The 17,312-nt window shown below is 41.2% G+C and overlaps 1 protein-coding gene across 1 annotated transcript; it reads right to left on the reverse strand.

The window, feature by feature from the left end:
* Window positions 1-3,224: 3,224 nt before the first annotated feature.
* vstm4b (V-set and transmembrane domain containing 4b) lies at window positions 3,225-17,110 on the reverse strand. The gene is made up of 8 exons (XM_076093446.1): window positions 17,041-17,110; window positions 14,302-14,709; window positions 6,131-6,184; window positions 5,827-5,934; window positions 5,644-5,677; window positions 5,422-5,546; window positions 4,151-4,215; window positions 3,225-3,350 (listed from the first exon to the last, which is right to left on the reverse strand). Exons 1-8 carry the CDS (start codon window positions 17,090-17,092, stop codon window positions 3,225-3,227), a joined length of 972 nt encoding a protein of 323 aa, XP_075949561.1. The 5' UTR covers window positions 17,093-17,110.
* Window positions 17,111-17,312: the final 202 nt, after the last annotated feature.

Below are 17,312 nucleotides of genomic sequence, written 5' to 3' on the forward strand. Positions count from 1 at the left end.
GCTGCGGTGTCCCTGCCTGTTCACTGGTCGAGGTACCGTACGTTGTGCGAGTTCTAAACCGAAACCAACAGACAACACTTCTGATCTGGCGTGAATGGTATCTGGCTGTATGACATCTGCATGTGACGTGAGCCTTTAGATTGCCCCCTCTTTCAGCCAATCAAATGCTAGCAAGCTAGGTCGTCTCCAAGAGGCAGATTCTGCGAGTGCACATCGGAATTATCTAATATATGCAAACCGACACCCTTGGGGAAAAGACTATCGCCATACTTGTTTAGACTGGTTTGGGTAACAACTCATGTCCTAGGCCTGCTTTTACATTTGTACCTTCTGTTTTTGTGCATTTTAATGTAAATTATTGGTCCTTATATGGTCACATTGTGCTTTTTATGTTTGTAATTCTGCTCATTAAGCACTTTGTGACTAATGTCTGTGAAAAGCGCTTTATAAATTTTTATTTACTTACTTACATACAAAGAGCGACCATCCAAAGATCAAAGCACCTCTCTGGCTGCAAACTGCTCACACACTTATACATTTATTTCACTTACTGATACACACTTTACAGATGAAATGTACAAAATGAACAAGAGAAGAAATGCCGGAATGTTGATGAATGTAGAGGTCAGTGGTGGGCAAAGAGAGGGAAAGGAGAGAGGGAGAGGCACAAGTCACACACATGGTTCTAGTTAGTGGACTCCCATTACGGACAATGTGGTCTGGAAGAAACTTTACATTTCACAGTCTAAGGGCATGTTTAAGACACTTCTGCCCGTCACTGAAAGGTCGCTTTCAGTCATTTCATACATGGATAATACACACTGTGCAACTACATACATAAGAGACCAACAATGGACAATTGGAATGGTGAGAAATAGAGGTCGATAGTGGTTTGAATTGTAACATATAGGCAGGGGAACAAAGAATGTCAAAATACACAACCACCAGCTTGCTGTAAAAATGGGTTGTAAATGTGTGGTCCTGTACTGTCTTTATCGGGAGTTTTCAAGTGTTACCTAGCTGGCAGCTGATTGAGGCTACAACACACTATTTGACTTTTTCTGCATTTTCTAACAATGGATAACTTCTGTCTTTTTGTGACTGGAAACTATTTTATCACACGAATCCAATAAATGTCATGTGTGAATCAGCTGTTAGCCATAGTTGCTACGTAGTACTACATAATTCTAAATATCACGTTATATAGAAGAGTCAAATCATTTTACTCATGAACTAAATACTACCATCTGGTTTAGCTGGTTAAGCTTAGCTAGCTTAAGGTTTGACAAAAAAGGGCCAAAACATGAACTTCAGCAGGCATTCAGTGGAAAGTAAGTCTTTGTATTTGTCATGGGCTCCATCTGCATGGATAACTCCACATTAGATAGTGGAAGTCTTGGGGGAAGGGAGGGATCCGGTGCCTTTGTGTCTGGGTTTCAAGTTCACTGTTTGAAAAACTCTCCTTTGCTTTTCCATGCCTGAATCCAGAGGATCATTAAATGGAAAAAAAAGAGGCTTAAGCAATTTTACGCTCAGATTCACGGAAAGTGAGAAAGCAAGGAGACCGCTCGAAGGTATGTGGGATTACAGTCGCTATGTACACTAAGATTTATGGCATTAATCTGAAATTGTCCAGACGCAGGTCTTAAATTTGTCCCGTTTTGTAAATCATGTGTCACAATTGTTTGTAGCCTTTTGGATTATATAAAAAAAATAATAAAGTATATGCCTTTGTGCAAAGCCTACAAGGACATTTAGCCTACATCTAACTCCACCTTTGTATGTATATGTGTTGCTAACAGCCTGTTAGTTGATGTTGGCACCAGATGAAACGGCTCGCATGGTCTCAGTACTTCCTATGGGGGGGCTAATTGCTACTTTAATATCAACTCTGTGGAGTTGTGGTCACTATAAACTACAGTCTGACACACAGAAACACACTGTAGTTGTGATGCAGATAACTCTGGGAACTCACTAGATGTAAATCACATCTGAAAATGCATTGGTTCACATCCATAACAACGGATGTCGTAAATTTGCTTTGTATATCCTTCGTGAATCTGTTTTCTCTAGATGGGGTTTCCCACAATTGAGTTTAACTGGCGGACTTAAGAGATGTTGAAGACTTAAGGATATCACAAGAATCAGTACGGCTATCTAAAATAATATGTAGGCTATTTCAAGAATTAGTTTGTCATTTTGGGAATTAGCTTAGATGAGAGATCCATAACATCGGTACATTAAGCATGAAGCTAGAGCCGGGAGGCAATTAGCTTAGCTTGGGAAAATGGGATACACAGCTAGCATAATTTTTTCCAAAGTAAAAAAATACACCTCTAAAGCCCACTAATAAACAAATTGTATAATTTGCTTTATCCATACACATACAGACATCGGAAAAAAAACACTTTGTGGTTGAGGGAGTTTCTGTACATTCCTCTTTTTTTTTTGCGGTAAACAACAACTGCAGGCGTTCATCAAGAAACAGTTACAGCACCTATTTCCCGAGTCATGTTAGCCAGCAAGCTAGCTAGAGACAGGGCAGCTGTATTCCCAAGCTTCCACTCTTTATGCTAAGCTAAGCTAATCACCTCCTGGTTCACTATGCTTAACGCACAGACATGAAAGTGGTAAAAACTGCCTTATCTAATCTTTGGCAAGAAAATGAATAATCATTCCCTAAAATATCTTGTTTATTCATTTCAAAACCTTGAGTTGCAGCATTATTCTTTTCCGATGGTAGCATCATCTCGCTTTACCTCACTCACTAAACTTGACTCTCAATGACTGTGATAACTACACGCCACAGGAATATAATCTGCTGATATCGGATTGCAACCTGTTTTATGCGAATGGGAGGGCTTCGATTAGCCTGCAAATTCAAATCTCCAATCCGATTGTCACAATGGACAAATCTGGTCTAAATCAGCACAGGCTTCTATTGTGTTCCTAGTTTAAGCTACACATGATTCAAACATGGGTGCAAAAGAAACATTCTACATGAAATACGCCAGTAAAGAAAACATTTCCTTTTGCATCCCGCTCTCATAAAAGGAAGTCATATCAAAGAACATACAAAATCATATGTACAATTGGGTCATAATCGTGAGACATTACACATGTTGCCCTTCACAAAGCATTTGAATACAAAATACTACAGACTATAAATAGACAATACTTTTTACATAAGGCACAGGTATTAGTGGTGTTTGTGTGTGTTTATCTCATAGCTGCTGCTCCCCAAACTGAATCTGGGCGTACACGGTGCCGCTACACGACGCCTTGGTTTCCGGAATTGGCTTCACCAGATCCAGCTCTGCGTAGGTCAGATTCTCCTCCACTATCTTCGGCTGGAGATGGAGGAGGAAGACGGCAGAGGAAAATAATGATGGAGGAGGGGGGGGGGGGGGGGGCAAAGGAAGGGAAGCGGTATCGTGGTTAGAAAATGAGCAGGGAGGTTGAGAGAGATTCTTTTCATGAAGAACTCCATCATTAATCCTAAACTTGAGATTTGTCAGTATATGAATACAGACAATAAATCTTTTGAACTGGTAAACAGCAGTTAAACAGCAGTTAGCAGGCAAAGAATGGTAGACTCCAACAATGTTGTCGTTTTCCTCTCGTCTCTCCATGGTTTCAGCTTTACAGCATTGGTTTGGTACATGTGAGCAGGTTTTGTGCAGACGTCACCTTATAGGATTCTTGGGCTGAGGTTGCCAAAATTCAATCAACTCTTGCCGCATTCTGTGCCATTAAAAAGCCAAGTTGCCACAAAGTCACTTCATTCCAGTGACAATTGAAACCAAACTAAACCTGGGTTATGTGGCACAGTTTATGACATTTTCTGGTACTTTTGATTACATGTACTCCTGTCACATGCTGGTTGCGCTTCATTATATTTGGCACGGAAACACTAGCCTGTCACTATGAATGCCTTGCTTGGTATGGTTAGTTGTAGGCAAAAGCTACCAATGCATGTGTGCTGTTAGAAAAAATGTTCTCCAAAGTGATATGCGCCACACATATACATATGTGGGTTTAAAACAGGTGATTAATACAAGTGATTACTGGTAGATTCCTGATTATTTGGCTGCAATACAGAACGAGGATCAAGTAAACGATGTATGAAAAGGTCATGCATAGAACTCACCAACACTACTTTCCTTGGTTGTTGTTTTAAAAGTTTGGGTTTCCGTGTTTTGTCTCCAATGGGTACTGCAGGGACAAAACAAAGGTCAGTGGTTGTGCAGGGATCTGTTTAGCAAATATAATGTGTATATATTTATGCCTCCAACAAGAGCCAGATCTCTCAATCCATAACCACAAACTCGACGTGCGCTCCCATTCACGTAGTGTTTAGTGCAGCTCTGAATAATGCACAAGAACCAGTCAACATTTGGCTTAAAGCTGCACTAGTCTGTTTTTTCATATTAATAATGGATCAAAGAACTATGTGTAATGTTAGAGGGGTCGCCTCTAGTGATGAACCCACAAAGAATTATCACCTGAACCTGTTGCCCGTCTCAGCCCTATTCGCACTTTTCATCTTATTTCTTTGGTTTTAAAGCAATTTAAGGGAATAATTTGGCACTTTGGGGAATAAATGTATTAACTTTCTTCCTGCAGGTTAGATGTGAAGATTAATAGCATGCTCGTGTAGAAGGAACAGTGGTAGCTTAGTGCTGTCCAGCAGTAACAAAATCCCCCTACAGCCCCTCCAAAGCTCACTAACTAATATGTTATATCGTGTTTGTTTCATCCGTACAAAGAAAAGTGTAAAAAAACAAAGTTTTTCCAAAGTGTTTGGAATGTTCCAGACTATTTCTCCAGTTCCTGGGGTTTCTGCTGGATGTGGAATCAGGCAATTGTTTGCTAGCACATTCCCCATAGTGACTATACACTGTTATATTATGTCAAAGTTGTGTACTGGTTGTTCGAAAAAGTGTCCAAAAAAACATCAATTAATATTATTTTAAAAAGCACAAAACAAGGTCAGCACAGAACGCTTTAAACTTCAGGGATTTGAGAGCTCTACCACATCGTGTCGACCATTACGATGGTACTTAACTCAAAATAATTTGCAAAATGTTTCGTGTTTTTTGCTTCTAGGGAAAAGAAGGATGAATTACATTCCACATGCTGCCCCATAACTCAAGAGTTTATATGTGGAAGGGGCGGATGTTGACCTCGAATGCCAGCACATATTCATGTTTGAAAAGCAAAGCGGAACAAAATGAACCATGAGATTAAACCTCAGTGTGGACTGATGCTCATGCTCAGCTATTTCTGCTGGTGACTTCCAAGGAGTATTATTTAATCCTGCAAAAATATCTGATTCGAAAGGATGTACAATAAATGAGCTACTTTGAGCTACCGATGACAAAACTGTAGGTGTGAATGCACCCAGAGACTCATATTTACCCTTTGCTGGTATCTCTGGTGGTATCTCCTCTTGGTAGTCTCTGCTCCTTTTCTTCCTGTACCTCCTCTCCTTCTTAGGCAGAGCGGGAGACACATTGATCACACTGGTGACTGTCTCTCCTGAGCTGGAATGAGACCCGAATATCAGAGGTTCAGTGCAGTTCAGAAGACCCGAGTGTTCGCTTGCTTTTATGGCAATGTGTGTCACCCTGAAAATCTTACCTGTTCTGAGGGCTTTTGACCAAAAGGTAATTATCTGCAGAGATACAACACATTTAGAAACACGATAACAGGTATGGAGGTAAAGGTTACTGTGCTAAAGCAAACCTCTAAATGCAAAATTGAGTTAAGAAACAGGATCACGGTCAAAGGTCAGGGGAGAGTTATCTTGATGTTGCTGCTTACCTTTTAACCTCTGCTTCCTCTGTATGTACTGGCAGGTCACTGTCACCGTGAACATGCACATACACAGCAAACCCACTGAGCAGATCAGCACTGCACACAGATACACATCTGAAAACACAAACATGTACACACACATCAGCCTCATGTCTACTGCTCCACTATACACAATATAATGATTGTTTTGCTGAGCTATTTAAGGCACTGTGCTATATCCTTTGGTTTGGGCTATGTTTTGCCTGCCAAGGACAGTGCGAGTCCACCACACACACACACACACACGCGCGTTAAACATATGACGTCTTACCTTCAAACAAACTCCACAAGCTTTCTTTGGCCTTGGTGGCCGGTAGGACATGCACTACATGGAGAAAGAGAGAGAGTGTGAGAGAGAGGAGAAGCATGTTAGGTCCACTGTCATCACTGTGGCGTACCCGCCGCCTGATTGCACGCTAGCTAGAGTTTAAATAAAGCTAATTGTAGGAAGACAACGGGCCAAGACTGGACTCCTCCCTGCTCGATGGTGTCTCTGAATCACAGTCCAGAGGCTTCATCATTAACCTTTGCTGACTGTCGCCCTCACCTTCAGAACAGGCTGTTGTGGTGAAACATCTGTTTTTTCCTTTTGGTAACCTCAACATTACATTAAAATATTGACAGGAACATTCAGATCCCAGTCCATTTCATAGAGGCATAAATCAGGCTTTCTAAAATTGAGAAAACACAGTTCCCTTGTTTGCAATGGCAGTAAGTCAAATTCAGCTAACAAGTAGAAAAGACAGGTGAAGACGGATTGCATTGGTGTAATATAACATATTTATTGATTGTCAGATACCTTTAAAAACAAAACAGAGTAGGTATTTCTCACGGTGCAAAAGCACAAGCTGCCAGCTAAATGACAGACTGTCACACAACAGCTGTTGTATATTGCTATCTGGCCATCTAATTGTGATCTTTCATATCGGCATTTCCACAGAGGCCGACCAAAAATGTACTCTTGCAGTGTGTGCAGAATGCAGCATCAATGTGGGCGGGTATTTTACAAACACTTTAAATGACTATATTATTATTATTATTGTGACAGGTATTGAAACAGGGACAACTTCGGGCATCTGGAAATGCAACAAAGATCCCAGGAATCGAACGGTGGACGTTGCGGCACAAAAGCAGACTTCTTTTTTATTTTTTATTTTTTTCCAGTCGGTGACCGTTTATGTGGCCAGTTTAAATGACTTTCACTGCCAAATTTTGTCAGATATAGCTAGCTAGCTTATTAACGCTAGCTCCTTGAGAACCTCTGGTTGAGTTTGTAGCTAGCTCAAATACAGTTATAACTCTGCAAAATATCTTTATACTAAATATTTGTAATGGTTACATACGTCATGGACATAAAGGAAGAGGATTGTTTTTTGTATTTTGTGTTAATTCGTTCTATAAGTACAGTATTATTGGTTAAATTGCTTGACAGACCTGCCATGCCTAATTATGGTTAAGCAAACTTTAAAGTACACACCATAACAAGAATCAAGATAAGCTCATTAAAATGGATTTGACTTAAATAGTGTTTTAGCGTCACCATATCATTTTGGGTCGTGGCTTACTGGACATTTCAGCAGAGTAGATTATGAGCACTAGTGGGGAATCAAAGGCATGCGATTGCAGCATTACGCCGTGTCATGAGAATCCCAGCTATGTGGCTGAGAAAATATGTTTCCCAAACTCAACCTGAAATCTCGCCTCACGCAGTCACTCGTTTCTCCGACCCATGTGACCACAGCAGTCTTAACGCCGCTGTACTCCTGCTGAGCTGAAGTGACACCCACCGGGCCATCTTGAAACACACAAAACCACCAGAGGCTGACGACAGGCAGGCTCGCCATACCGGCTGGAGACTTTCCCACAGGCAAACTTGCTATGAGCATGCTTCAGATGATTCAAAACATATCTGCACTGTAGGAGCTATTACGTGGATCCTCCCTGCATGCATTGATCCTGCATTAGTACTTTAGACAATTCTTTATGTACAAAAGTAAGAGTAAGAGTATCAATACCTAAAGCTCTAAAAAGCTAAAGCGCAACTCCACTATGTCTTTCAACCAACTAGTCAGAAACTTCCTCAGGATTATTGAAAAAAAAGCAGTATTTCATCAAATTAACATTGGCAATTCCTCCATCTGTAGATGAATGAAAGGAGGAGAAGCTATTTCCTGCTCATTATAGGGGAATTGACATGTAAGGAAGTAGATGCACACTAAAAGTTAAAAACCAAACTGAACATTTTGGACTGAAGCTGTGCGGAACATCCGAACCATGAATTAAAAAGTCTCAAACACCACACAAAGCTGTGGGATGTTTAGTTAAACAGCCTGCAGTTCAGTTTCTTCAGAATGCTGCATCATGCTAATACCTCTCTGGTCAAACTACTAATTTTCCTATAGGATAACATTGAAACTAAATGTCTCCAACAGCAATAACAGGGTACCCTTATACCAAACTGCTGACAGCACACCACCTTCTTTCACCAGCTCACAGAGCGCTATGTTAAACAATGCCAGTTCAGAAAGTAAAATGCACTAAGCAGCGGTGCCTTTTGGCCAAAGAGGTGAATTTTCCTCGGAGCTCTAATGTGATCCCTCTCTGCTGTGAACTGGCTCTCAGTTATCAGTTGTTGTTGTGGTGGTTGACATTTTCACCTTGTTTCAATACTTTCCTTAATCCTTTTCTCTCGACTGTCTCCATCTGTGAAACCACTAACCCTACACTGCCCTTGTGTGCCTCAATCAGAAAAGAACTGGTTGTGGATTATTACGTACCTTTTGCTCAATATTTACTATGTAACATATGAGAGGGTTTGTCTTTTTAAAAGGTTTATCTGTCGCATGTGCCACTGTCACTGACGGTTTGAGCAAACATGACAAAAAGTTATTTTTATTAAAGCTACCAACCGTAGCTTTAACTGCAAAAGCCATTTACTGTAACGTTTTTTTTTTCTGAACACAAATTGTATATTTTGTCGAAGACAGAAGTCAAACAGTTTCCCTTATGTGTTAGCCCGATGAATGTTACCTCATCAGTGATCTACACAGCTTAGTGTGGCTGTTGTTTTTGGCAAAGCTTATGTGAAAGGCATATTCTATACGACACCGCCAACATTGTAATGTTCCCTTTTTGTTCCATTACCATCATTATCCATGAAAATCTTAAAGCCACCAGTGTATGTAGGTAATAGTATCTGTAGCATCTACAGCAAATGCATTGGTGCAGGGCTGCACAGTTTCTGAGTGAAATCATGTACTAAACAGACTTTCTCCCCCTTGTTTGAAATGGCAGCTGATTTAATTCAAAGGCCCGCCCTTCTTCCACAGTAAATGAATCACAGCGTACATCTCGATAACATCTCTGACGTTTATGTGGTGTCTTTGAAACGGGTTCTGTGCAGCTCTGTCAGTGCGGCAGCTGTGCATGTTGGATTAATCAGAAATGGGATAAATCTGGTGTACCGTATGTGCCATTAAACTGGCTTTTATCCCCGACATAGAAAATGGCTTCTTTTTATTAAAGCAACTTTTGAATGGCTGAAGACTACATCGGACTACAGTGGAAGTATTCAAACACACTACCTTTTGTTCGTCCAAGCCACAGAGTTGCATTCATTTGCAGACTGTTTCAGATTTGAGGCTCTTTTTTTTGTCCCCCAACAAACCCAATTCTGTAAACATCAATACACAGACTGGAGTGAATAAACCTCTGTGTCTTCACCATCGACTGAGTCAGTCACTGCTCGGATTGACTGTATTATAAATGACTGGAGACGAATGTAAGTACACAGCGACCTTGTGTGTCTTAATAAAGCTTTGAATAGTTCGCCCTTTAACTTCCTGCTGTCTCTTTGCATCTTTTCTTCTAACAATTAGCATCATTCAGTACATCTTACTCACTGTGTCCCTACTATGGTGATTAACACAGGCCCTTTTTTTGTTGGCTTCTTAAAAACAAACCTCTACAGCGATGTTTGTGACCCCAAGAACTGCAATATTTCAGATTTTGTCTTGTGAGGCCGCCAATACAATACCCAGAGTTCCATGTTCTTGCTATACTTAAACCCATGCCACATCCGTGTGCCGTGCACCTCTTGGAAGCACTCATGTTAACTTGCAGTCGCCCACACGTGTTATAGAAGTGTCCACACTGTGCTCTACCGAAACCCTCCGACCTCTATGGATGTGTTTATTATTGCAGTAGTAAGTAGAGTAATGGGATTTTTGTGAGATTGTGGAAACACCTGGTCACCTAATGTTATCCGACCGCAGGAATTCCAACACTTTGACGTCTCAAAGGCACACATTTGTGCACATAAAGGCTCAGTCATCTGTTGTTTGTAATGTGAAGTGTGGAGCAGGAGCAACAGTCCCAGAGGGGCTTTAACCCCTCAGCTGTATAGCTGATGTTTATCATAGCTGTCAACTGTTGGTGTGGATACTGGGAAGGAATACCACCGCCTGCTGGGGTGCTGGGCAGAGCAGTGAAGTTCATTTTGTTTTCCATATTTAAATAGCTGGTTTATAACAGCCTGCATGATAAACAGGTGGTATGAAGTTTGAAAGATGTGGGCATTTACCAGACAGGAAGGGCCTAGAAAAGGATGCTATTCAGTTGCATTATGGGAAATGTAGGATCCAGCATTTTTTCAAGTTAAACTCACACTATAGGAACTTAAAGTCAGGATATGTCAGGCGGTGGTGCTTCGATTTTGACCATTATTTTTGTAAATCGGTCTCTTACAATTCCCCCAACTTGATAGAGGTACAATAGTAAATTGGTCGAGTGCAGCTTTAACAGATTTTTAGCTGGATATTACAACCCCGTATCAACCAAAAACATGTCTACCTTCCGCTCCAAGAGGACACCGTTTACCACAGTTTATTCTTATATTTATGTCCATTTAGAATAAACTTTTTCAGAATAGAGTCACTCAGAAATAGTTTGTTTCTAAATTTGTTCTTTTGCTGTTGTAAATAAAAAAGTAGATCTAAAAACTAATGAGTAGAATGTTCAGATTGCTAGAGGCTGCAAAGCTGTGTTTTGAAAGCTGTGTTTTGAAAGTACTCTCAACAGCCTGCTAAACAAGGGAGGTATTTTGGGCTTTCTCTCAACCCAATTGTGTAATAAAAAAAACATCATTCAGCTTCATTTTCTACATTTATTGCTATTCGTGTCATAATGGCAGTATTCATTGAGAAATGTCGCAGTAGGCTTCTTTATTAATATCTCTGAAACCACAATGGACTGCACTTCCTTGGATTGAAATAGCTCTCCACATCCTTGACCACGAGCGGTTAAGAGTGAAGACAGCTGCCCACTCGACTGCCACTGCAGACAAACATCAGAACTTCACCTTCACAACTATCTCTTGTTCCAATTCTGCTGAGTCTCTCTGGACTCTGTCTGTTCTACATTTGGGAGGGAAATTCCATGTCTAGGCCAATGTCAACAGCTCTCGTTAGGGACTTGCGTGTCTGCCCGGGCCCAGACTTGGCCGTGGACACCCCCCGAAAGTCACAGCCTGTAGGAACGCTTCCATGGAAAATGTGGTGAGCAACGTCTAGTGTTGTTCAACACTGACAGTAGGCACTAATATGAACTGTCTTTAGATTGTTGCAAGAATTAAACTTTGTCCTGCACTCATTCCTGAGATGAACCACTAAAACACACTGAACCAATTTCACATGAACGCCTCTCCAACTGCTTTCTGCTGATCTTTGATGTGACACAGCACTGACCAAACCTACAACCAAGCCATTAGGGTTTCTGCATGTTCTCTTATAAATGCTTGGTGTTGTCTCCGGGATAAATGTGACACATTTCCAGTCAGTTACAAATAGTTAGAAACAAATCTGGATTAGCATCACCATTCACAAAAACCTAAACTTCGTCTACAAAAGCAAACACAGAAGAGGACATCCCACTTACAAATGTAGACATCTGCCCCCACTTCCGCACATTGTATTGAGGTGAAGCCAAAGGAGGCTGGAAACGCGGTATAGAGATCATACACCCCCCCAAGTCAATTAGCAGCCGAGCACAGCCACAGTTTGTTGGTAAGAGAGAATCACAGCTGTCAATCATGAAGTCACACCCACTTTATATTGCATAAAAAACAAGTTTGAACATACATCAGCGTGATAAGAACTACCTTAAATGACAGAAACCGTCTTTGGGGAAGAATTATTTGACGTGTAGTTGGATTATTTAGTTTAAGACCCATACTGCAGCCATCAGGGGGCTATCGAGATTATTTTTGGGGAGCTGTCATATCATCCATCTTTAAAGTCAATGCCCAATCCCTTCTCCTGAAATGTGATTGTCTAATCAATAGCAACTGTAACTAGGCACATTTGGTCTGTCAGGCTTTGCATTTGTCTTTTTTTCCAGCCTTTCCAAAACCCACAAACACAAGAGCAAAAGTGTAAAGGATACATTTACCAGTGTGTTTACCTGCTCTAACATAGTTTGCAAATGTTAGCAAGCCGTTATAAAACCCAGACAGGAAAACTACGACAAGTACTCCCCACTTTGTGGAAGCCAGTCCTGGATGCTATCAGAGTTTAGACTACGACAACTCAGCATTTTTTTCATCCAAATCATGCAGCTAATCTACTGGCGACAATCATCATTTCAGCTGCCCAATTGATGCTTGCATGGCTTTAAATAAGAATCCAGCTCTTGTGTAGCTTACCTCTTACCTCTAAAATTTAGTTTAAAAGAAACACTTGAAAAATTGTGTGGTAAACCTGCCCTTGTTATCATTGTAAAGTGCACATTTTGGAAGGAGCGAAAGCTTGACATAGGCTACGTGAAGGGAAAATTCTCATCGCTTTTAAAGTGTGTCTGGTTATATGAAGGCGACGGGATTTCTGGGCAGTATCTGGTACCAGTAGATTTGTCATCCGTTCCGTTGTGTGAACGTCAATGTGCCAGCGGTGGCATTGAAACCTCACATTCTCTTTGCTCACTCTCCAAGATCATCTACTCAGTCAAAGCCGCAACTCATTGCGATGGAGGACCCTTTTATCTGCGGACTTGCTCCCAACCAATGACATTTCCCCTCCCAAATCAAAAACAGGACAGCGCTTTTGCTCCTTGAATCCACTTCACTGCCTCATCAGCCAGATGGATAACATCATCCAGTTGTGGTTAAAGAAAGTGCTACTGCTGGAGATGCAGAACTGCTCCCCTAAGACAAATAGTTTTTTTCTGCTATCTTCAGTGTATTGTTATCACAAGTTTGGCTTACTTGGGGCTCTTCTTTAGGTCAGCAAGCCTATAAACGTCGCCCAATTTGCTTTAAACTGACATTTTGAGAGAGGTGGCACAAAGAGCCCCTCCCCTCTCCTTCAGATCCAGTCATATTCTATCATTTTGAGTTCTAAATTACCTTATAAGAGAGTTACAAAGGGCATCCAAGCTTTTTCAGAAACGCCTCAAACACAGCTGGAAACTGCTCAATAGCTTTCTGTTGCTGGCCGTGGAAGATCTCTGCAGACCAACCTGGCATCTGTGTGAAACTTTTTGCGGCTTCAGTATTATCAAAACAGCATTTTCTCATTGCTTCTGTTGTGGTTTCAGAAATAGCTGTTAAGTCACCGCCCTGCACCCTCAAAAGCAGTGATGTCATTCTGTGAGAAACTGGGCTACAGCTACTGCTTTCATCTACCAAGAGTGAATTGGAGAAGCCCACTGCCAGAGGTTCCCCACCTTTTTTGGCTCAAGACCCCAAATTTATTCCCAACTCCACTTATTCAATACAATAACATTTCTTTGCTATTGATACTTTTCAAATGAAAGACAGGAATCTTGACGTCTATGCTACTTAAGACTCCCTGAGCACAGTTGACTGATATTTGTTTAAACTCACCCTGTCTAAAATTCAAATGTCTAATTTGTATATTGGGAAACCCTACGTAAGGTTGCGACTCCAGTGTCCTAATAGTTTAAGAGGCGATTCGGTAACACAATGCAGGGATTTCCACTTGAATATGTCTTCATTATGTGCATACAAATATGTATTATTTCCTATTTTTGTGTTTCCTCAAGTAAAGTGACACATCATACAACTTGTGTATCATTTATTAATGAGATTTTTGGTCAAACTGGTGAGAGGCAGCGGTTGGTTTGCGTGAATTTGAGCACTCTGTCCTGTTCTTCCATTGGTCTGAACCACCAAGATTTGATATTTTTGTCTGATGTTGGGATCTATTTTAACTGACATGAAGCTGACCATGCACTTTGCGCTCTGTGAGGGAGCAAACTACAAACTAATAACCTTTCATTCCCTGTTTCAAAAAAGGGCTTTGGGTAGGGCATTCGTTCATTCGTTCAAATGTTAAACAGTGTGATGCTGACAGACTGGTTGCTTGTTGAATCTTCCAGTGATAAGAAAAGGCCAGGAAAAACTAAATCAGTAAGTTCCGCCCTTACCTCTGAGCTCAGTAGCGGCGGTGCGGTTGGATGAGGCCTTCCAGCGGTCCTGGTGCTTTCTAAACTCCTGCACCCGGCACATGTAGAGCCCCCGGTCCCCCTCGGACACATTCAAGATGACCAGGTCAAAAATCTTCCCCTGCTTCACCACCGTCAGCTTCAGTTTGGGCCACGGGAAACTCTTGGTGTAGTTGCCATAGAAACGGGCCTTCCTCATGTTGACGCGGGCGATGAGGAGTTCGTCCTCCGGCCGGTCCGTGCCCTCTGGCAGGAAGGTCCATTTCACCACTGGCAAAGCAGCGTTGCGGCGCCGCTGGGACACAACGCAGGAGAGTGTGACATTTTGACCCTCCTGGGCCACCGTGAAGGGGGAAGGGGTGATGGTGACGTTGATGGCCAAACACAAATCTGGAGAAGAATTACACAAGTCATTTCAGAACCATTTGTAGTACGTAATATTAAGATGTCTGGATTTGTTGGATGACTGGTGATCTCTTTTATATATCATACATCCCATACCTGATACTACAAATCCCTTATGAACTGAAAAAGATGTCAGAGAAGTGGATGCAGGTTATGTCTTAACCAAACACATGTGAGGCCATGCTCCTCTCTTGTTTTGACTGCATATTGGTTACATCAACCCTTTGATTTTGACTTTAAACGCATTCAGCTGTTTTCTGTCTATCAATTCCTTTGTCTATGCCACAGAGTGTTGGCTACACTGTAAAAAATAAACACCATGTCAAGCCAAGTGCTGAAACTGAATACTTTATTGACTTTGTTGGATTGTTATTTAGGTGTTCGAGTGTTAAACCCCATTGACTTAACTGAGAATTTAAATCCCAAAACAGTAGAATCGATATGTCCAGGTTTGGTAATAAAATAACAGCTTCTTAACTGTCTTCTTTTGAGACATTTAGTGAACAGCGATACATTCATTTAGCTCATCATTTTAAGCCTCAAGAACAAATAGCAAGTTCTGTCATTGAAATGGCATTATTCAAAATTTGAACTTGTTTCCATTTTAAAACTGGTTAAGCTAATCTAATAAGTGGCAAATGACAAACTAGAGAACATCTTGTGGTGGGATCCTGATGCTAAAATCGGACCAGCGGCATAAAGTGGGGGGCCAACGGGCCCTACGCCCCTCTTGGCAGGCCGCGCCCATCTTCGAACATCAAACCATCATTTTGATCTCAACTACACACCTATAGAGTTTTAAACCCCTAGCATAGTACTCAAACCATCTCTGGAGTAGTTTCCAACACAGTAGATGTCTCCCGGACACATTTTGCAATGATGACTCACACACACAGTCACACAAGATGAAAACAATACCAGTGGTAAAAATGTATAATATTGAATGTTAAAAATGTTGAAATTTTACAGCGCAAGACGCTGTGGTCCAAAAATGATAACAATGCCTGAGGTTTAACAGGTCAATGATACTTGACCTCGGAAACAGCAGTCGACCAAACAATCTCCACGCTAGGTCGACTTACTGGCTTGCTCAGCAGATGACGATTGCTCAGTTGTCAGGAAGCTGGAGATGTTCATACTTGACATAATTCTCATCATCTCAGTTTTATCATCTACTCTTTTTTTCGTGGGTGAAGATGTTTGTTCATTGACACTGTTCAATGTTTTAGCCAACATGGACGGGAAGTCCTAGAAGTTCTCAGAATAAGTCGAAGGTAGATCGTCCTGTCATGGGATTCACCATATAATCATGCAGTTTAGACCAGTTTCTAGATGGTGTCAAATCTGTGTCAAATGTGAGGGGAAAAATTGAATTGAAGCTTCAGCTTGTTTGAAATGTTCCCTATAATAAAAGAAGTACTTTGCATTAAACACGGTATGCATTAAACGTCTCAAAAGCCTGACTGAAATAATAACAATCAGCCCAACATTTGTAGTGAACGTTTTTTTTGAAAGAAATAAAATCTTTATGTCATATGGTAAATCCATACAGTCCATATCTCGAATGAGGTTGTTGTTGCTCAACAGTCTGCTTCTCATCACGCTGACATACGTGTTTTCTTTTTTTTCCTCGCATGTGACGACATACGTCCGACGAATATTGAGGAACAAACTTTTACCGTCGGCGTCTGTTGCATGACCATATATCACTATACATCTTTCCCCAACCTTGAGCAATTTGTAATAATAACAACCTGTTTCCACAACACACAAACTATTCACTGCCACACAGCTCAGATGCTTTCAGCTCAAAACATAAATTGAAAAGTTTTGTCTTTCATTAAGGTTTTGAGTGACAGAACTAAAGAAGAAAAACATATCTGAGTGGCTGAAAAGTGTTGTCTCGGTGATCCATGTTGACTTTGAACTCTCAAACTGTTCAATCAAATCAGCTGTTCTGACATAGGATCACTGAAATCACCATGAATTGAATGTACAAGTGAAACAAAAAGCTTTGTTCCACTTCAAAAAGCACCAATTTTCACTTGTGGAACTTCCTCTCATCTCTGCAAACAGACGCAACTTTGATAAACGTGTTATTTTCATGCAAACATTACCCTGCAGTCTCTCTTGGTACGATGTTTATTCTAGCACAAAGAACTTTCAGTTAACAGACTTTCTTAGTGTTCTTCATCTCCTCACCCATCAACCCCAATGTCCTCTCTGATTCTCAGATGTTTTCTGCAAAGCCTCTCTGAAAAACATTTTGTCTCCACCACATCCACTTTGGTATGAAGCAAAATAAACTTTTCCTACCTCCAAGCAGTGCTCGAGTCAGGAGAGCGAAGACCACAGAGGAGATCTTCATTTTCCACGACTGCAGCCTCCATAAACTCCCAGTTAAATGCCTCTGAAGAAAAGAATCGCCAGGTTTCCTCCTCCTCTTCTTCTTCTTCTCTTTTTTTTCCAAGCTGGGGAGTGTAATATGAAACATTGGCTCTGTTTCTACTCAGAACCTCCCTCCGCCCCTCCCCCCTCATGTCACACAGTGAAAGCCCATTTGGCAGGCTCACGTGCACACACACATA

Source organism: Anarhichas minor, unplaced genomic scaffold (assembly GCF_050575085.1).
Source record: "Anarhichas minor isolate MPS153535 unplaced genomic scaffold, ASM5057508v1 ptg000017l, whole genome shotgun sequence".
Lineage (NCBI taxonomy): Eukaryota > Metazoa > Chordata > Actinopteri > Perciformes > Anarhichadidae > Anarhichas > Anarhichas minor.

Bases quoted from the DNA above. Each gene is read 5' to 3' on its own strand.
- vstm4b (XM_076093446.1), bottom strand. From the start codon at position 17,092: ATGAAGATCTCCTCTGTGGTCTTCGCTCTCCTGACTCGAGCACTGCTT. The intron at 5,935-6,130 runs GTAAGACGTCAT...TTGTGTTTTCAG, and splicing joins CTTGTGGAGTTTGTTTGAAG to ATGTGTATCTGTGTGCAGTG. The intron at 3,351-4,150 runs GTGAGTTCTATG...CTCCATCTCCAG, and splicing joins AACCAAGGAAAGTAGTGTTG to CCGAAGATAGTGGAGGAGAA.